General features: G+C 43.1%; 1 protein-coding gene across 2 annotated transcripts; it reads left to right on the forward strand.

Moving 5' to 3' along the window:
• The first annotated feature begins 397 nt into the window (after positions 1 to 397).
• AK2 (adenylate kinase 2) lies at positions 398 to 18,018 on the forward strand. Of its 2 annotated transcripts, XM_088451250.1 has the most exons (7): positions 398 to 566; positions 11,930 to 12,055; positions 12,151 to 12,261; positions 12,656 to 12,750; positions 12,861 to 12,933; positions 16,732 to 16,927; positions 17,343 to 18,018. In XM_088451250.1, the coding sequence occupies exons 1-7, from the start codon at positions 474 to 476 to the stop codon at positions 17,348 to 17,350; spliced, it is 702 nt and encodes a 233-aa protein (XP_088307376.1). In that variant the 5' UTR covers positions 398 to 473; the 3' UTR covers positions 17,351 to 18,018. The 2 variants fall into 2 exon arrangements, with proteins under 2 accessions (XP_088307376.1, XP_088307375.1); XM_088451249.1 differs by having other exon boundaries at positions 16,732 to 18,018.
• Positions 18,019 to 20,558: the final 2,540 nt, after the last annotated feature.

Below are 20,558 nucleotides of genomic sequence, written 5' to 3' on the forward strand. Positions count from 1 at the left end.
ACTGATAATTTGCTTCAGTCAACTAGAATGAGAAACGCCAGAAGCAATAAGTAAATTTATGATACATAGGAATCATATTATATGCACGTATGCAAAACGGACTTATGATTTTCTACTAACAGATCATTAAGAGCTAAATGTCACAGGACAAAAAAAACGATTGCGACATATTGCATATCCAACGACACGCCCTTTGGGAGGGGTCACGTGTCCTAAGGTCACCCGCACCGGGCAACCTTCCGCTTCCCGCCTTCCCTCTGCGCTGTGAGTGACTGCAACTTTTATTACCCTACTATTCTTCAATGGCCGCTCTAGGTGACATACCAATGATAGACACTCCTAACACCCAATAGGCACACTGCAAGAGGAACCACCCACGTAATTTAGTCAATCAGACGATGGGTGGGCGTGGCGTGCTCTCGGTGTGTGTAGGTCAGAGTGCTGCTGCCCGCCGGCTCCCTCTCGCGTGAAACATGGCTCCCAGAGAAGGTTCAGATCGGGGCTCCGTCATGGACGGGATCAGAGCCATTTTATTGGGGCCACCTGGAGCCGGAAAGGGAACCCAGGTAACGAATGCCCATGGCTTCGTGTTATCAGCGTCCCAGTATATGTGTGCCCATAGTGGCCAGCCGGCCGATGCCCCTGACACCGACACAGGCATGGCATGGGGGGAGGGCGGCTGTACGCGCTGACGTGTTGTCCAGTCATTGGACAGTGCTCGCTGTCTGTATAGTTCCAGTGACTCTGGAGCTAGGATCTCGCAGCAGCCCTCTGGGACACTACCGTGGCTGCTGACTTTGCAGGAGATGCTTGCAGTGCTGTGAGAAAATCTCTTGGCAAGGATGAAACATCGGTAGTGAATAAACTTGGATACAATCATGGTTTCTGATATTTAAACTTGTTTGAATTAAACAAGCTGCTTACACTGCAATGGGCATATTTATTAAACAACATTTTTGAGATATCCCTCGAAAACACCAATTTTAGGAGTACACACAGATCACTGGGATTTAACATGGAGGGACCACATAAGAGATCTTTGATATCTGCCATGGTCCCTCTGTGTCTGACAGTACGCATGGGTTTCAATGGGAGCTGCTATGTAGTCAGATTTATCAAGCTCCTGAATACGGTGTTGGCCTATAGTAGCTATGGGCTATTAGGGTAGATGTATGATAGCGCTTCCTGCTTTGCCTCTATACCGAGGCAAAGCATGAAGCACTAGCAATGAGATGTAACAACATCTCATCGACCGGAAAGGGGGAGCGTTAACTCCACCCTCCGGCGCGCTGCTATCTTGTAGATAGCAGCTCCGATAATGACGGGCGCATAGCGCCCCTGTCATTTACCGCCCAGACCCCCGATCATACATCGGGGAGAAGTGGTATTAGCGTACCTAACGTGTGCTTATACCGCTTCTGGGCTTCATATATCTCCCCCACTGTATTAAAAATGCGGATTGTGGTAAATATACCCCCCAAGCAATGGATTTCAACTAATTCCTCATATACATTCATTTAACTTGTGAGCTATCAGTCATTCGGGGGAATTCAATTCAGTGCGATTGAGAATAGCTTGCGGGAGGGAGCTCCTGCAGCTATTCAATTTAATGCACTGTTTGGGTGGGCAAAGGGTTTCTTCTCGCACCCCCCCTGGGGATGCGAGGAGAAATCCGACAAAGATGTCGGGCACGCGGCTGTTTGCTGGCTTAACGCGGCGATAACAGCCGCGCACTCACCACTTTAGTTGGAGAATGCCGGTTACCACGCCTTAACACCCAGGTTAAGTCATGATAACCGGCATGCTCAGACTTACCTGCTTCCCGACAAGGTACACTGTGCATTGAATTGAATAGCTGCGGGAGCTCCCTCCCACGGCTATTCATCATTGTGCTGAATTGAATTGCCCCATTGTGTGATTTATGTGCACTTTGATTGTTAGTTGGATTCCCCAGTAAATAAAACACGCATTGCTCAGCATGCCACACCTACAGAAATCCAGAAAACATGAGAACCAAGAGACTAAGCAAATAAATATTAATAGACCATCTAGCTTTAAAGTATGCTGTCTGTAATTGTATAAAGCATACTATTTCAATTGCAAATAGTATGAGTCATCCTAACACAAGCTAGCTTTAAGCTACGGTATCACATGGCTTAACATGTAACTTTACACGTATAAAAACATTAGTGGCTGTCTGGTTATTGCTAATAAACTAACTTATGGTGCCCACACACATACCGATCTGCACACAATCCCACGATGTGTGCGATTTCCCCTGAACTCTCCTCCGGCAGCTCCTACACACGATTTGGAGTAAAAAGTATCCAATCTGACTTGAGATCTATCGTGCATCTTAACTTTTTTTTTTTTCCCCAGTGCATTTTGTCCCAGATTGTCAGATCTGCCCTACTGCACGGCAGATCTGACGATGCGATGTGCAACCAGCGGGGACGCGCATCGTGATCGTGAGTTAGGACTCACGATTTCCTCACGATTTGGCCATATTTTACACGATCTGTCGTCACGATTCGTCGGAATCGGCCAGATCGTGTAAAATATCGCTATGTGTGTGGGCACCTTTAGAGGGGAGTTCAAGTCAACATGGACGCAATGTGCCTTTCTGGAACAGTACATCACACAGGCCAGCATCGCAAGTTTTCCCTCACACCCCTTAGAGATGCAAAGGAAAACTTGCGACATTGGCACTACAGTATATGGCCAATATGTGCGCAGCCAGGCATCGCGCTGTATTGAATCGGCCACTTAGGATGGGTACACATCTAAATGACTGGCAATCTTTCTGATGGTCAGGAAGAATTCCTTCCACCCCGGACTATTTAAGATCGCCCGTACACACTATGCGATTTAATGAACGACGGAACGATACTTAGTTCCGTCCTTCATTAAACGACAGGGCCCTGCATACAATATTGACTGATTGGCGTGCATGCAGCACAGCCAACCAGATGATCCTGTTTGCGACCTGAGGGAGCGCACAATTGTGGGTACACACTAAACGGTCTTCACAATTTGTTGTTCCAGTATCACAAGTTGTGAAGATATCGTTCTAGTGTGTACCCACCCTTAAAGTCTTAAGCCATATATAATATAGTCAACAGATGCTAACGTGAAAAAAAAGCAGCAATTACAGTTATGGGGACTATTACAACTAAACATCCAAAATTCCTCCCATTTATTTGTTCAGTCTGTAGTGTACAATTACTGTTGGCAATTAACTATATATTTTTTTACTAAATTGTTGCAATTGTGTTTATTCCATATCACAGCCAGACCATTGTTATTCTACATATGTCAATACATTCTGTATGCTACATCAGAACACCTGTTAAAACATAATTTTTTAATTACTATTAATCACTCCCCAAACATAGCGTAAGCGCCATGAAGTACACCACGTAGCCCCAGCTGTAGCGTTTTGGTAAAATACTGTATTCATTAAATATTACCCCTGCCTGGTGGCAATACTGTCTTGGTGCAGCTTTGCCAGTCTCTACGGATATGCACATGAGTCACCCAGCAACTCGGCTCACACTTGTCACTTTAGCTGAAAACTTGGTTTTGGCTAGGGATGAACCATCAGAGAGTCCATATGGATCTTTTGGATCAATAAGAGATCATTACTTGTGAATTGATGCAGCAAGATTATCGTTTGGGACAGCCAATTTTTTTTAATTTTATCTATATAGCTAATTTGCGCATGCTTACTGGAGACCCTCTTATTGGCAGCACACAGCAGAACACTTCTCTGACAGTGCAAGTGGCACTATCACTTTGGCCAGTATAGCACGCTATATAGATTGGGAATTGAGCTGAGATTAGATATTAAATGTCAATATTTGATCTACATCCCTAGTCTTGTTCTTTTCTAGCCAGTTATATAGTCCATTTAAAAATATTAAAAAAAGAAAAAACTCTGAAGTAATTCATGTGAAAAAACGCTTTAATTACATAATAAAGCATTTTTTCATTAAATATCTTTGGTTGTCATAATCCTGGGATGACCATAATTGGTTGTCATAATCCTGGGATGGCCATAACTGAAGAAATATTGCAATGACCCTTTAGATAGATAGGGTAGATGCTCTATCTGCAGAGAAAACACCAGTATCTCTTTGAGTGAAAAGCTGAGTACACACCTTTGCGATCAATCTTTTGATGTGATGGTTCGATCGACTTTACTCCCAATCAGAAGTCCCGACCAGAGTACCAATACGCGCATACACACCTAGGACATATCTACCGTGCTTCAGAGTAGAGACAGGGACTATGTGGAAGAGTGCTAGTCTCAGCTTTGCAACAATTGTTTTGTTCAAGACTCTGAAAAACTGCCCTCCAGAAAGTTTGGTAACCGTGCTAGTCTCAATTTTGCAACAGTTGTTTTGTTCAAGACTGCGGAGATCTGAAAAACTGCCCTCCAGAGAGTTTGGTAACCTGGCAGTCCCAAATAATGTGGTAAATAGTGTTAATTTGATCATTATTGCACCATCAGAATTTAGAGGTAACTTATAAGGGGTAAGATAGTCCATTAAGCTATTTTACTTGCATTTCAGTGTAGTTCAAATATCTTGACATGCAATGTGTGGTCAATTAAATTAATTTACCTTGTTAGATTAAGAAAGTCATATGTAAGACTGGCTTCCACTGTAGCGGAGCAGGCGGTTTCTATGAATAGTCTAGGGGTGTCATATAATAGTACCATTATTATATTGCTCCCTTCAGACTGCCTTTTGTAAGTTGTTTTAGTAAATGTGCTGGCAGAGGGCACAGTGCAGATATTCTTTTAATTTCTTCTACCCAGTGCCTGATCTGTAAATCCTAATAATTCAGATGGTGCTAGGTGTTTAAAAGGGAGGACCAATTTAGAGAGAGAAGCTATGCAAGTGTAGAAATTCACTTGTTGTACCAGGTGGAGAGGTTCAGGTTAGGAATTAAGGCCCATATTCAATTTTGGAACGAAAAGTCCGTGCTGGACTTTTCGCTCCACATCGCAGCTTTTCCGGGGATCAAGTATCGGGCGTGTGCCCACTTTATCCCCGTGTTCAGTTAGGAAGCAGCAAAAACGGGAGCCAGCGAATAGGTAAGTATCGCAAAAAAACGAGAATTTTTGGGAAATGTCCCTGGGTCCCCCCTAAAGATGTCCAGACATGGGGGATCACTATGGGTACCCCCATTTTAGCCTGCTGAAGGAAGTCGAGGATTGTAGTAGACGCGGCAGGTGCATAAATGCGGCAATTGAAGAAGTGGTGAAGAATAGGTTTTGTTTTTTTTAAATAACTTGTTCCATCAAATTTGGGGTACATGAAAATGGGTGCAAGCATATTTTAAAGTCCCTAAAATTATTTTTAACAATTATTCACAAATGCACCTGCCGCTACTCCGGCAATGAAGAAAACACCTGCAGCATATAAGGGAACCCCTCTGGATTTAATTTGGCTTTTTTATAAGTATGTTCTGTATTTTTTTTTTTCTTTCACCCCAAATTTAAAGGTCATTTTTTGGGGTGTCCCGAATTTTTTTTTTTTTTTTTTTTTGAAACACATCTTTTTTTAGGGGACATTCCCAGGGGTGCAGGCTATTTTTTTTAAACCTGCACCCCTAAACCCCAATTCTGAAAATTTTTCGCCAGCAAAAGGCTGGTGAAAACTTATCTCCGTTTTTTTACATTGACTTTTCGCACCGGCGAAAAGTCAATGTAATTGAATACAGGGATAATTGAAATAGACGAAAATGACGCCATCGGCGATAAATTATTTTGCCTCAAATTGAATACGGCCCTATGTGGTCTATGTACTAATAATTGCGGACCAGTCGCGATTATCCATATCACTGGGGATATTTTATTTTTAATGAAAATATCCTGCCTATGTACAAAGGGGAACTCGCAGGGACAGCAGTTGCGGTAAACACTGTCCTGCCAAGTTATATCCTCAGCAAATTGGAGAAGTCTTTCACAGAAGTCAAAGACTTCTCTGGGGGAAGCTTACACTGCACATGTACAGAGTGTTAGCTTCCGGGGCCGCCGGAGAATGCAGGAGGGAGATCGAAATCTCTCTCCTGCTCTTGGAGCCGCCATAGGCTTACAGTAGTTTATACTATCTGGATGGTTTGAACTACTGGGGTTAAACTAGTACATAGGGGTCAGATCGTAGTCCCCATTGATGACAATGGGCACTGTGATCTGCAGTGCTAATTAGCACTTTGTCGAAGATTTTTGTGAAATCTCCTGCATTGTGCTTTTAGTACATAACTACAATACATAAAATGCAGAAACTGCAGTTTCTTCATAATTTTTGGTAAAAAAATAGCTTGATACATAGGCCCCTTAGGGGCCTATTCAAGATGTTAATTATCGAGGTCCGAACGGACCCCAATAATTAGCACACGGACGCCAGATCAATTCATAATTGCTCCGGCGCTGAGACAGCTGATTCGAAAATCGGCTGCCCCTGCGAGCGTCTTCACTGCTCCTATTGGAGCATTGAATTTTTTCACTTCTCGCGAGAGCAGTGCGCATGCGTGACCTACATGTCATGCATGCGCACAAAAGCCCCGGCGGAAGGAGCCTGACAGGGGCGGAGGGATCCAAAAGGCTCCCTATTTGCGACCCGGGACTCCTTCAGTAGCGGTAGCAAACGCCATCTAAAGATGGCGAATGCTACTGCAATAAATCTCCGAAAATAATATTTTCGGAGCTTGATGAATTCTGTCCCCATACTAGTGTATGGGGACAGCGGGCCATTCCACAAGAGGAAGGTAAGCAGGAGATATCTGTGAAATCTCCTGCTTTACCCTCGTGTGAATGGCCCGAACACTTAATTTTTACAATTGCAGGTGAAAATGTGTATTTTCACCTGATTTTGTGAAAATTAAGTGATGATGAATAGATCCATTAGTCTTGGTTTTAAGGCAGAGGTTCCCAAACTCCGCCATTACAGTCCACGTTTTAAGGTTATCCATGCTTGAGCACAGGTGACTTAATTAGTACCTCATTCAATTTGATTTAACCATCTGGACCTCAAGTATGGATATCCTTAAAACCTGGACTGTAATGGCAGAGTTTGGGAATCTCTATGGGGATAAATTCTTTGTAAGGAGAATGATAAATGTATTGTTTTATTACATATTTTTAGGGTATTTGTTTGCTGTAAGGCCATAGTGAAAAATGGTTCTAAAGCTGGGAACACACTAGGTCTACGGGTCGACAATACAGCCGACCTATCTGACGTTTGGCAAGTGTATACACACTTATCCATTGTCTGTCCGATGTGCCGGGCTTGACAGCTCAACTGGGTTGGCATTTAAATTGCCTACCCATTTGAGCTGTCAATCACCGCTGAGTCCCCGCAGCATTTGTATGGGCAATCGGCAGGTCTCCCATACACACCAGCAGATGAGCAAAATATATTTTAGACATATTGGCCATCTGCTGTGCTGCACAACAGATCGGATATCCCTGAACGATGTAGTTCAGACATACAGTGCATCCGGAAAGTGTTCACAGCGCGTCACTTTTTCCACATCTTGTTATGTTGCAGCCTTATTCCAAAATGGAATAAATTCATTTTTGTCCTCAAAATTCTACACACAATACCCCATAATGAGAACGTGTAAAAAGTTGTTTTTTTGCAAATTTAATAAAACAAAAAAACTAAGAAATCACATGTACATAAGTATTCACAACCTTTGCTCAATACTTTGTTGATGCACCTTTGGCAGCATTTACAGCCTCAATTCTTTTTGAATATGATGCCACAAGCTTGGCCCACCTATCTTTGGGCAGTTTCGCCCATTCCTCTTTGCAGCACCTCTCAAGCACCATCAGGTTGGATGGGAAGCATCAGTGCACAGCCATTTTCAGATCTCTCAAGAGATGTTCAATTGGATTCAAGTCTGGGCTCTGGCTGGGCCACTCAAGGACATTCACAGAGTTGTCCTGAAGCCACTCCTTTGATATCTTGGCTGTGTGCTTAGGGTCGTTGTCTTGCTGAAAGATGAACCGTCGCCCCAGTCTGAGGTCAAGAGCGCTCTGGGGCAGGTTTTCATCCAGGATATCTCTGTACATTGCTGCGTTCATCTTTCCCTCTATCCTGACTAGTCTCCCCGTTCCTGCCGCTGAAAAACATCCCCACAGCATGATGCTGCCACCACCATGCTTCACTGTAGGGATGGTATTGGCCTGGTGATGAGCGCTGCCTGGTTTCCTCCAAACATAACGCCTGGCATTCATGCCAAAGAGTTCAATCTTTGTCTCATCATGGTCTGAGAATCCTTCAGGTGCATTTTGTACCCTTCCCCAGAATTGTTCCTTGAGACAATCCTGTTTTGGAGGTCTACAGACAATTCCTTGGACTTCATGCTTGGTTTGTGCTCTGACATGCACTGTCAAGTGTGGGACCTTATATAGACAGGTGTATGCCTTTCAAAATCATGTGCAATCAACTGATTTTACCACAGGTGGACTCCAGTTAAGCTGTAGGAACATCTCAAGGATGATCAGTGGAAACAGGATGCAGCTGCGCTCAATTTTGAGCTTCATGGCAAAGGCCGTGAATACTTATGTACATGTGATTTCTTAATGGTTTTTTTTCATTAAATTTGCAAAAATCTAAAAAAAAACTTTTTATACGTTGTCATTATGGGGTATTGTGTGTAGAATTTTGAGGACAAAAATGAATTTATTCCATTTTAGAATAAGACTGTAACATAACAAAATGTGGAAAAAGTGACGCGCTGTGAATACTTTCCGGATGCACTGTATACGCTGCACAAACCCGACGATGCGCTATAGAGTTATTGCTCATTCAATGGAACATGTACTCAGTATCAGTGTGTACCCAGCTTTAGATTTTTCGGAGTCCTTGTAAGATCTTTGGTGGTATATGGTAAATAGGCCCACTCTAAGATCTATTTATTTTTAAAAATCAATTAATAGCTTCCAAAGTGTTGGCTGTAGTAAATTAAGAGGGACATTCTGGTGGCAAACATTGTGGTCGAAGGGATTTTAGGAAGGTCTCCATTATCGTAAAGACTACATTATCTATACTTCTGTTAATGATATCAAACAGCTGACAGTAGATGAAGCCTAGTGTACATTTGATCTCTTCAGAGTTTGAAATTAGTTGGAGCATTGACCTTTTCATAAATATTAGTTCTGTTGACTCTCTATGGAATGTACCACAAGCAACTGTACAACTGCTTGTAAGTAAATACTGTTACATCGGATTAGGCTGGTTTTTCCACCACTATTATTTTCTTCTTTCCAAATCTAGTTTCTTGGCATATTTCTTTCTTCTTACCAGAAAACCATGCACTGTCCTACCATGTTTCCCCGATAATAAGACACTGTCTTATTTTTTTTTTTGGTCAAAAAAACACCATTGGGCTTATTTTCGGGGTAGGTCTTATTTTAATTAACATTGGCAGCAGTGCCCCTTATGCAGGCCCCCCCTGTAGCAGTGTCCCTTATGCAGCCTCCATTGTACGGTAGCAGTGCTGCTTATGCAGCCCAAGTAGCAGTGTCCCTTTTGCAGCCTCCCTTATTGTAGTGCAAGCCCCCCTGTAATTGATCCCCCACCCACCAGTACAGTACGGTACTTACCTGACTCGCCGCCGTCCGGGATGTCCCTCTCACTTGTGCGCTGACTGGATCTAACATGATCCAGCAGGCGCCGCTTATGCAGCCCCCCCCCCCCCCCGTAGCAGTGTCCCTTTTGCAGCCTCCCTTATTGTAGTGCAAGCCCCCCTGTAATTGATCCCCCACCCACCAGTACAGTACGGTACTTACCTGACTCGCCGCCGTCCGGGATGTCCCTCTCACTTGTGCGCTGACTGGATCTAACATGATCCAGCAGGCGCCGCTTATGCAGCCCCCCCCCCCCCCCCGTAGCAGTGTCCCTTTTGCAGCCTCCCTTATTGCAATGCAAGCCCCCCTGTAATTGATCCCCCACCCACCAGTACAGTACGGTACTTACCTGACTCGCCGCCGTCCGGGATGTCCCTCTCACTTGTGCGCTGACTGGATCTAACATGATCCAGCAGGCGTGGACACGCAGGTTCCTCAGCGCGCGGGTGACGTCATTACGTCACCCGCGCACTGCATGACTGGGAACGCTGGCCTCTGAAGCGTTCCCAGCTCAAAATGGGGATTTTGTTAGGTCTTATTTTCGGGGTAGGGCTTATTTTGGACCGGGTTTCAAAAGTAAGGGTAGGTCTTATATTCGGGGTAGGTCTTATCATCGGGGAAACACGGTATGTAGCATGTAATAATAAGGGACAATTCCAATGGTTGGCAATTGGAATGATTTTACGTTTTTTTTAATAATGTTTATTCATATTCTGATTCATTTAGTTGCATTTCTAGAAATTAATAATATTCTGCAATTTGATCCACAAGTTGTCTTTATTTATTTTTTTGGGGGGGGGTTATAGTTGCTACAAAACTGGTTTGTGTTGAACCCACTTGGAAAAAAATCTATCATAATAATTTTATTTGTGTAGCACTTTAGATTTACAGAAACCACGAACATGATGCAGACGTTTCGTTTTGCATAAAATACAGAAACAATGAACATAATAAAAAGGTCAGACCGCTAATTTGGTTATCAGTTCCAATGATTAGTCGTCCAACCGACAAAGTGTCCAGGCACACACTGCTCCCCAGAACTCACAGATCAGCGGGGGGTGATAGACAGCTGCAGTGGAACAAGCAGTGTAAAGGCAATTTAGAAACAAAAATGCTGAGCGGTCACTGGATCCTTTACGCGTTTCTCTGGGCAATAACCCCTAGTTTCTTCAGAAGACATGCGAGTTCTGGGGAGCAGTGTGTCCATAACGCTGGACCTTCACTATAGGAGCAGAAGAGAGGTGCCAGCAATACCTCTGCTAATAGGAGAGCCCGGTGAGAAAGGCTACTTCGGGACACAGGACTGAAACCATTGGCCAATATCTTTCTGTACAGCACCCGGAGGGATGATTGTTCATAAGTGCGGAGAGAGACGCCGCTTAAAGGCGGCCCCACGGCAGTGGATACGGGGACCACTTAATCCCCGGCAGATTTATCTGCCGCCGACATGGATGTATACCAGGTCGGCGGCAGATAAATCATCTATTTGGGTGAGACTCTTGGCACTTTATCTGGTCAATGAGTATTGACTTTATTGAAAAGTGCGATCCATGGACATATTTCACAAGAGAGGGACTCTGTTCTGGTTCCGTATTACACTCCATGTATTGCCTTCTATTGGATTGCATTTTCATTCTCGCCTATACATTTAGTCTGTGCGTTCATATGCACCTTATTGATTATATATGTGTGTATTACCTTTTTCCTCTGATCTATTAAACATTTTATTTTCTTTTAAATTGTGGTGCACTTTTTCAAACAAGCGTTTTCAAACAATGTTCCACTTGTACTGTATGGTATTGTATTCTTTTGTGCAGGTAGCAGATCCTGTGGTTGGAGCTGTCAGATTTGAATTACAGTAGTTACATTTGCTGATTAAAGGGGTACCTAGTGTCTCTGTTCACAATCTAGTATAATGCTAACAATTCCTAAACAATATGTGAACATACTATAATGTGTTGTCATTTGCACCTGCATTTAAGTAAAATAATTAGGCATATTTTAAATAGATCACACATTAGATTGGCTGATGCCTAGTAGTGTGAAGTACAAATTATTGACTTTGTGAGAGCAATCGATCAGGCACTGTTTAGTTAAACCTATAAGCCTTTAAGGAAAACTCCAAATCGCCTGTAGAAATGTTCACAGAATGTACTGTATGTGTTCACCATTTGCTATGCTTTACCAATTCATTCCATCATCTCAGCGTTATTTTGTTGCTCACATGGCGAGAAAGATGCATACACAATAATAATACAGTATTTGCTGGCATATTGTTCACAGGCTCCAAAATTGGCAGAAAAATACTGTGTTTGCCATCTCGCCACAGGAGATATGCTGAGAGCCATGGTGGCTTCAGGTTCAGAGTTAGGAAAACGTTTGAAGGCCACAATGGATGCAGGGAAACTGGTTAGTATGTTAGCAACACCTTTTAATGTGCATATTTTGCTTGTGGAGTGACCACTAACTTTGAGTCTTATTGTAATTCTGACATTTGTCTTTAGGTCAGTGATGAGATGGTGGTAGAGCTGATTGAGAAGAACCTGGATACAACCGCATGTCAAAAGGGATTCCTACTGGATGGGTTTCCTCGCACTGTCAAACAAGCTGAGATGGTAATTTCTTAAGGGTGAAATGCAGCCTAGAAGTATAATGTACAATAACTCCTCTGCTATATTCCTTTTATAAGGGGAGTTCAATGTGCATGCAGTTATACAGCTATGGTGCATATTCTTTGTAAGGCATCTCATGTAGGCTGTCATGTTTATGTGCATCTCTGTTGATTCATTATTTCATCAATGGCCATAGTGTGTTGATGTGCAACAATGTACAATGAGACTGACCTACACTGAAACAGTCATTGTGGATAGAAGTACGAAATAAATAGTGTTTGTATAGATTAGATAGTGTGCAGGACTATTAATTTTCTTCAAATATGATAATGCTATTTTGTTTCCTAAGATGTCACAATTGCTTTGGGTAATATTAATCTCCATGTCTCCACCTTAGCTCGATGATCTTCTGGAAAAGCGTCAGGAAAAGCTGGATTCAGTTATTGAGTTTAGTGTGGACGACACTCTGCTTGTGCGTAGGATCTGTGGAAGGTAATGACTATGTTCATTTTCAATGGTATTTTCCCTCATTGCCCTGCCCCTTGAGTCTTTACCATTACAGTTATAGATATTACTTTTCGCTTTCCGTGTCCTTGCTATAGATTGATACACCCGGCAAGTGGGCGATCGTACCATGAGGAGTTTAATCCCCCTAAAGATCATTTGAAAGATGACGTGAGTGAGAAATGCAAGCATTTGCTCTGCTCTAGGCAATTCTTATATCTAATTGAATGTTTATGCATGTGGGAGTGTGTGTGTATGTGTGTTTTGTTAAATGTCTGTCTATCCCATGTTTTGCTGTGAGAAGCATTACCCTTTCAAATTATGGGCTTAAACAGACCGGGAAGTGGCGGCTTTTTACAGGCCACCTAGTAAATAATCCCCTGTGACACCAACTTTCAAACATGGAGCAGGAAACGTGATTGTTAGGGGCTGTTTTGCTGGATCCGTCTAATTGCACAGAGTGACTGGCACCCTGAACCAAAAGGGCTACCACAGCATTTTACAGCGCCCAGCAATACCCTCTGGTCAACATCTAGTTGGCCAAGGGTTCATCCTAAAGCATGATAATGACCCTAAACATACCTGGACATGTCAGGGCTCCCTTACAGAAAAAGAACATGGAGTGGCCAACAGATGCTCCATTCTTATAGCCAATTGTGTTTGTTTAAACTTTAATCTTAGATTACATTAAACTTCGTAAATTTCAATAAAAAATGGAAAAGTGGGGGTGTTCTATAACTCTTGACTGGTACTATACATACTGTCCACCACTCATCCATTCACAGCTGTATAGTACCATCTAAGATAGTAAAACGACAGGCTATGCAGCCAGCACTCAAGGCCAAGAAAATATAGTATGCTAGATTACAGTTAGGATTTACTTGTCTTTGAATGCCTCCTGCAGTATTTCTCTGGCACGTATGTGCTGTATGTGTATATTTTATAAACTTATATTCTTAACAAACATTTCTGCAGTTCTATAGTTTTAAGAGCTACTGCATGCACTGAAAGATGTGCTTTACATTTTTGTTTGAGGGTTTAAACACTGATTTCTGCTGTGATGTAAACTGCATTGGTTCCATTACTACTTATTTGTGTGTGTTTGAACGGTTTGACTTGCTAATGCCTATTTCATCTTGTAATCTGCATTTGTCATACTAGCTGTACATTTTCCATGCAATTTTAATATTGGAGCACACATGCAGATGACATTCCAAATGACAAGGGTCCTAAGTCTTAATGTTCTACATTTTAGGCTCTAACCAACATTTGGGTTGTTTCAATACCCAGACCATAAGTGCGTGCATATGATGCACTTAAGTTAGCCCCTATATTTACCATTTATGTATGCAGCCCAATCTGCTATTTCAGGGGAGAAATAGGGGTGTGATTAAGGCGATTTGGTGTGCTGTTGCTGGTGTTTCCATGGCACTTTACACGCATCACCCACAATTGAATTTAAGTTATTTCTATGTTAAATACTTGTTTGTTTAGTGCAGTGTTGGCTAACCTTGACACTCCAGCTGTTATGGAACTACATAACCCAGCATGCACTGCTACAGTTTTGCTATTAGGGCATGCTAAAACTGTGGCAGGGCATTCTGGGATATATAGTTCCACAACAGCTGGAGTGTCAAGGTTAGTCAACACTGGTTTAGTGTATCAAACTAGGTCAGCTAGGCTCATAATAGTGTTCACTCTAGGCCTGGCGCCGGACCTGGAGAAAGGGCGCTTCTGCACGTGCCCATAAAGGGGGTTTGGCCAATGAAAAAGGGGCATGTATTTGACACGTCCCCTTTTTATCACCCTTAGGGGTGTGCCCGGCACTTATGGACATGCTGGGCAGCCCCCAAGCGCTGCAGTCACTGAGACCGGCATCCATTCGCCGATGGTGACCTCTGCACCACTGTTTTCCCCACCCGCGGGAGGGGACAGAACCCACAGGCTGTTTCAGCGGGGCGCGACGCCGGAGGAGTGCTTTCTGCCCTTTAGAAATAGGGCAGGGCACGGCGCCCCACGGGAACGCTATCATACTGAACACTTTATTAAACGTTAAGTGCTAATCTAGTGATACAATCCTTACAGATCAAAAATAATTCATATGGAGGAGGTGTGGTGTGACTGGTTTTGAACTAGGTCTAGTAGACATGCAGTTTCCACTTTAATCAGCACAAGGAGGCAATTTTAAATTAATTTTTGGTGATGTGTGTATGCGTACGTTACACAATCACAATACCCCATTATCACACATTTTACTGTGCACCTCCTAGGGGGCTGCAAGATGCTGTTAATACCATGATTTTACATCCTAATAAAATAAAAATTACTCCCATAAATAAAGTATGATGTGACTGGTCTTGTATTATTTTATCTTCAAAGTTTCAGATGAATGTTTTAGAACAGGGGTGGCCAGACTTTTGAAAAGTGATCTACTTTTAAAACTAAAAACCTTATGTGATCTACCGAGTCCGAAAAAGGGGTTGTGGAATACATAAAAGGGAGCATGACCTTGCAGCAAGGGACGTGGGGTCAGTCCTGCTGAAATCACACACAGTGGCCCTGATTCAGAGCGGGACGCTCTGACAGAGCGCTCGCTCTGAATCAGGGCCGTTCTTTTTTTTTTTTTTTTTCTTAGAACGGCCTCCTGGCTGCTCGCATAGCTGTGGGTGACCACCCACAGCTATAGCGAGCGGCCAGGAAGATGGTCGCAATAGTCAAGACCATCGGGCTTGCGGCGAGACTCTTGTGGTAGGGTCTCGTTGCCGCAAGCCCCAGAGAGATTTCGGCTCTAACAGAGCCGAAATCTCTCCCACTGACATCACTCGTGACTGACATCACTCAGTGGGGTCGGCCCCAAACGGAGGCGTTCACATGGGAACGCCTCCGTTTGGGCAGCCACTCCCCCGGCCCGCTCACCAAAGGGGGCGTGCTGTCACTCAACATAGACAGCACGCCCCCTTTGGTACGAGACCCGGAGCGTAGGAATGCCCGTCGCTATCTGGGTCTCAGGCATGCGCACGACGGAGCCGGCTCCGTCGTGCGCATGCACACTGGCCCATCATCGACCCAGTTGAGAGCGCACAGCGCTTGTGACTGGGTCAGAATCAGGCCCAGTATCCCCAATTCAAATTACTCCACACAACAGCACCATCTTATTCACATTACACCACATAGTAGTGTCCCTTATTCAGGTTACGACACGTAGTAGTGCCCCTTACGTACTGACCCCTGTGGTTGTGCACCTAATGCACTGACCCCTGTAGTTGTGCCCCGTATGGAATGCCCTCTGTATTAGAGCCCAGTATGCAATGCTCCTGTAGTTGTGCCTCTTATTCAGTGCTCCCAGTAGTGCCCCTTATGCTGTGCCCCCAGTACTGGTGCCCTCTCCAAGTGTAGAACAAGCCCCACCCCCCTGTGCAGTACCTCTCTTCACGCTGGTCAGCGCTCGCTGACTGGATCTAACTAGGTCCAGCAGGCGTGCATGCTTTTCACGACGCGGGTGACTCCATGATGTCACACGCGAACTGTATCACTGGGAACGCTGGCCTCTGAAGCGATCAGATGCCAGCGTTCCCAGTTGCTGCATCAAGTTGGTTTCGATCTATCCGGCAGGAGCTTCGCGAGCTACCTATAGATCACGAATCAATGTCTTGGCCGCCCCTGTTTTAGAATATCATGTCCCTTTGTCCAGGCTGTGTCCCAAAGCCATGAAAAACTCAATCTGCATACCATGACAATGAATGTCTCACCAAACCAATTCCACTGTTAGCATAACACTTGTGGCGCCAGGACAGTAGAAATGCTTTGGTGTTAGATAAGAGAACTGTATTCCACAATCTTTTATGACCACGCTGGCTGAGAATATCTGTGCTTTAGCAAACTCTGCTCTGCAAGTTTCAGGTTTTAAGTCTCCTATTTTACAGTGCCCTTTTTAATTACATTTCATTCAGATTATCAATTGCTCCACAGATGACCGGTGAACCTCTGGTGAGACGCTCTGATGACAATGCGACTACTCTGAAGTCACGGCTGGAGGCTTATCACACCATGACTGCACCATTGGTGGAATATTATCGACGCCATGGAATCCACACAGCAGTGGATGCTTCACAGTCTCCAGATGTTGTGTTTGCAAGCATCTTTGCAGCTTTCTCCAGAGCTCGCAGTAAAGACCTTGTTATATTTTTGTGAAACTTGTGTAGTGGGCAGACTAAAGTATGGTTAATGTTCTGCTTTTGGAGACTTCAATGCATTAGTATCTTCGATGTTGATTTATCTATTGTGCAGGGACCTGTTTCTGATGTCTAGTGATAAAGGTTGGCACTGTGGATGCTGTTACTACTTGTGTTGTCACACACTGGCAGAGCACTCTATCATATCTAAATAAAAGCAGTGTCAAGCTGAACATTTATAAATGTAACTGATTACAGAAATATCATCTTTTCACTTTTGCCCCATTTCTTTATTTGTAGTTTACTACATTATTTTACTGCGTGTCTGTGGCTATCCGCCTGTAATATTCACGTTCAAATTTTAGTTTATATTACATTTTTTTTTTTTTTTGTTCTTATTCATTTCAGCGCACTGATTCCCAACCCTCCTGGAGTGTGTTGTCTGCAGAAGTCAAATCCTATGCACAAGAGTAGGGCACTGCATGATAAACTGTGATGACTGAGTTGACGCGCCGATTCCTCTGCTGCTGTGTGTCCGTGTTTGTGGTGCTCCTCCATGGTAGTAAAATGTTATTGCATTCATCATCCTGACAGTCTTACAACTTCAGCTGTAGATGATACAGCATGTCTTACCTCGTTGTTGAGGTGTGTACAGTATGTGACTAGACCATTACACGTCTTCCTGGTTATCCCTCAGGTACAAACAGCTTCCCTAGGTCTGATGATAAGTCAATGTGACAATAGCTGAGCCCATAATGTATAAAATTTGGGAACCTCTATGTTCTCTAACCTGTTCTATTGTGACTGATGGACTGAATAAATCAATAACCCCAGAAACTGTGTGTCACAGCTGTGGTTGGTGTTTGCAGAGGCATTAGTTATAGGCCATCTCTGTTTAGATCCCAAAACCTGTATAAAATAAACTGCTGATATGTATTAAGGTGACACCTAGTAAAATTTGAATCCTGACTGGACACTGTCATATATTCTGATATAAACTTAATCATTTGTCTATTGCTTACTTCCAGATGTATTCACAGTGCCTTATGTAATTACCAAAGCAATAAAAGGTGTGCGAGAGTGACTTGTTTTTTATTCATATAATATACTGTTTTCTTCTTGTATATTTGGTAGCAGTTGTACGTGTTTTGTGTTACTATTGCCAATGTTTAGTCTATGTTCAGTATAAACAAGTAGCAGAAACCATCCACAGGTCATTCTCACCACTAGCGTAACGATAGCATTTGGAAATGCAACCATGCGCAGAGGTAAGAGAGCCCTGCTCACACGCAAGCTTAAAATCAGGAGGACAAGCATTGTTATCTGCTTACATCTGAACTGAGGGGCCTGATTCAGAGTGCTACTGCAAATTTATACTAATGCCGCAGCTGATGGGCTTCCTACTGAGACACCCACTGGCTGCTGCTCTAATCCACTGCAGTGCATTGAAAATTGCACCATTGAGCGGACATCAGCAGCATCATTGGACATTAGACCGACCCTATGGTTGCTCAGAATGTCCCACAACACATGGGTGCCTCATCTTTTGACACAGACATGACTGCCGTTGAAAGTCACCACTCAGGAACGCCTATTGAAACTGCATGGATGTGTAACCGCAGGGATGCATGGGTAGATTTTAAAAAAATCAGTCCACCTCTGAATCAGATCTGGTCCTTTTTGTAACTTGAGTAAATAAAGGTGGGTCAGTAGAAGCACTGCGGGCATATTTTACATGAAAGTATTGTACATATCTGCTGTAAGACACAGCCTGTGCCTGTTACCCTCCCCCTAACTCCCCTTAGATAAAGAAATGTGCGAATGATTTTTATAACATTTTATATCATGTCATTTAATGAACTATATACCTCACAGCTTTGTAACAGCATGAATCACAGCAAGGGCTCATCTCCTCCCCACACTTATTCATCACTGTGTGTGGCAGCCGCTCACTGCTCCTATTCTAAGCAGAGTAGGAAAATCTGTTGGTAGATAAGAACAGAAGGAGATGAATAGTGCAATACATTTCTACAATTTTTTTCTATTTCATTTATTTATTACAATTGGAAGCAACAATAATCGAACAAGGGTAGTAACACACACATAAAGGTAAGAGGGCCCTGCTCGCAAGCTTACAATCTATAGGGAAATAGGAATTGATACACATAGAAGATCCAGTCAGGAAGGCAGCGGACGGGATGCCAGACATCCGTATACCGACACCCTCAGAATGTCGACGGGGATTAATATAAAGACGGCATCCTGAAAGTAAGTATGCGGGTTAGGCCAGGGATGGGGAGTTAGGGTTAGGCACCACCGAAAGGGGGAGATTTCGGCTACTTACCAGCCTGTCGGGATCTTCAACATCGGGATGCCGCTGGTCGTCTTCTGACCGCTGGTAAATCATACCAATTCCACACAAGGATAGGTGCTACATATTTCAAATATGTTTTAGACTGGGTGCAATCCGGGGACTATGTTTTTCATGTAAGCCGCTTTTTTATGTTTTTTTGTTTAACTGAACTGTATATTTTGATATTAAATATTCTTTTTTGCTAAACCAAGTGATTAAGAAGCTTTTAAGGACATTCTTATTGTTGTGAAGTGGTTCTTTTCTTTTTGTGGAATAAAATACCTTTAAAAGAAAATTACTGTGGTCCACTGACTGCAGAGTGATCCATTCCCATATACTAAGTTGTTTTAACCATACTATGGGCACATGTAAAAAAACCTTTTGAGGAACGCCTATACCTGTACCCAGGTGCGTCTTCCCTTAAGGGAGATATGTTTATTAGATGATATTTATTTTTATTTGCCTTATGACACAAGGTACTAAGGGCTCTGTTCATCAAGAGAAAATTTTCCCTTGTGATAATTAAGTATTGAACTCACTGCGAGTTCAGTATTGGAGGCATTCATCATGTCTTCTATACTTAATTATCACTTCTGAAAAACTGCTTTTTGCGGAGCCTGCTTTTTAGAATAAGGACATTTTTGTCATGTTGGGAAAGATTTCTGGACTGCACACCCTGAATATATATATAATATATATAATGGGAGGTGCTACCTGATGAGACAAATTGCAGGCACAAAAACAGACAAATCTGAGGTGCACAACTCCAAATTATTAATAATATATAAATGCAATACAATTTTGCAATCAATAGAGGTTTTTAGCATAATCTTGGCCAAGGTTATGGGCCTACCCACCATATCCAGGTAACCTCTGTAGGGTAGGTCCCTAACATACTACAATTCAAATCCAGAGCGCAGGACACCCCCAAACTAGCCCAGCTAAGCCACCACAGGGCACCGCCATAGTAAGAAAAGTGCAGTGTGAAAGAGATAGTTAGGAGCAGCTACTGCTGCATATAAAGAATGAAAATAAAAAGTGAGGTACATATATAATAAACAAACAGTGAAGGGTTAAAATGTGTTATAAAAGAAAAATGTGTTATAATGCGGTGCCCTGAAACAGATCAACAAAGGCAATCCAGGGGGACCCACGCCCTAAAAATGAACCAAAGTTGCACTACAGTATATAAAACTTGTAGGACTTACCTAGAATTGTGCCTATTACTTGTGTGCATATTCATTACAAGACTCCATGCTTTTAAACCAATA

Source organism: Taudactylus pleione, unplaced genomic scaffold (genome assembly GCF_031769625.1).
Source record: "Taudactylus pleione unplaced genomic scaffold, aTauple2 ptg000541l, whole genome shotgun sequence".
In the NCBI taxonomy this organism is placed as follows: Eukaryota; Metazoa; Chordata; class Amphibia; order Anura; family Myobatrachidae; genus Taudactylus; species Taudactylus pleione.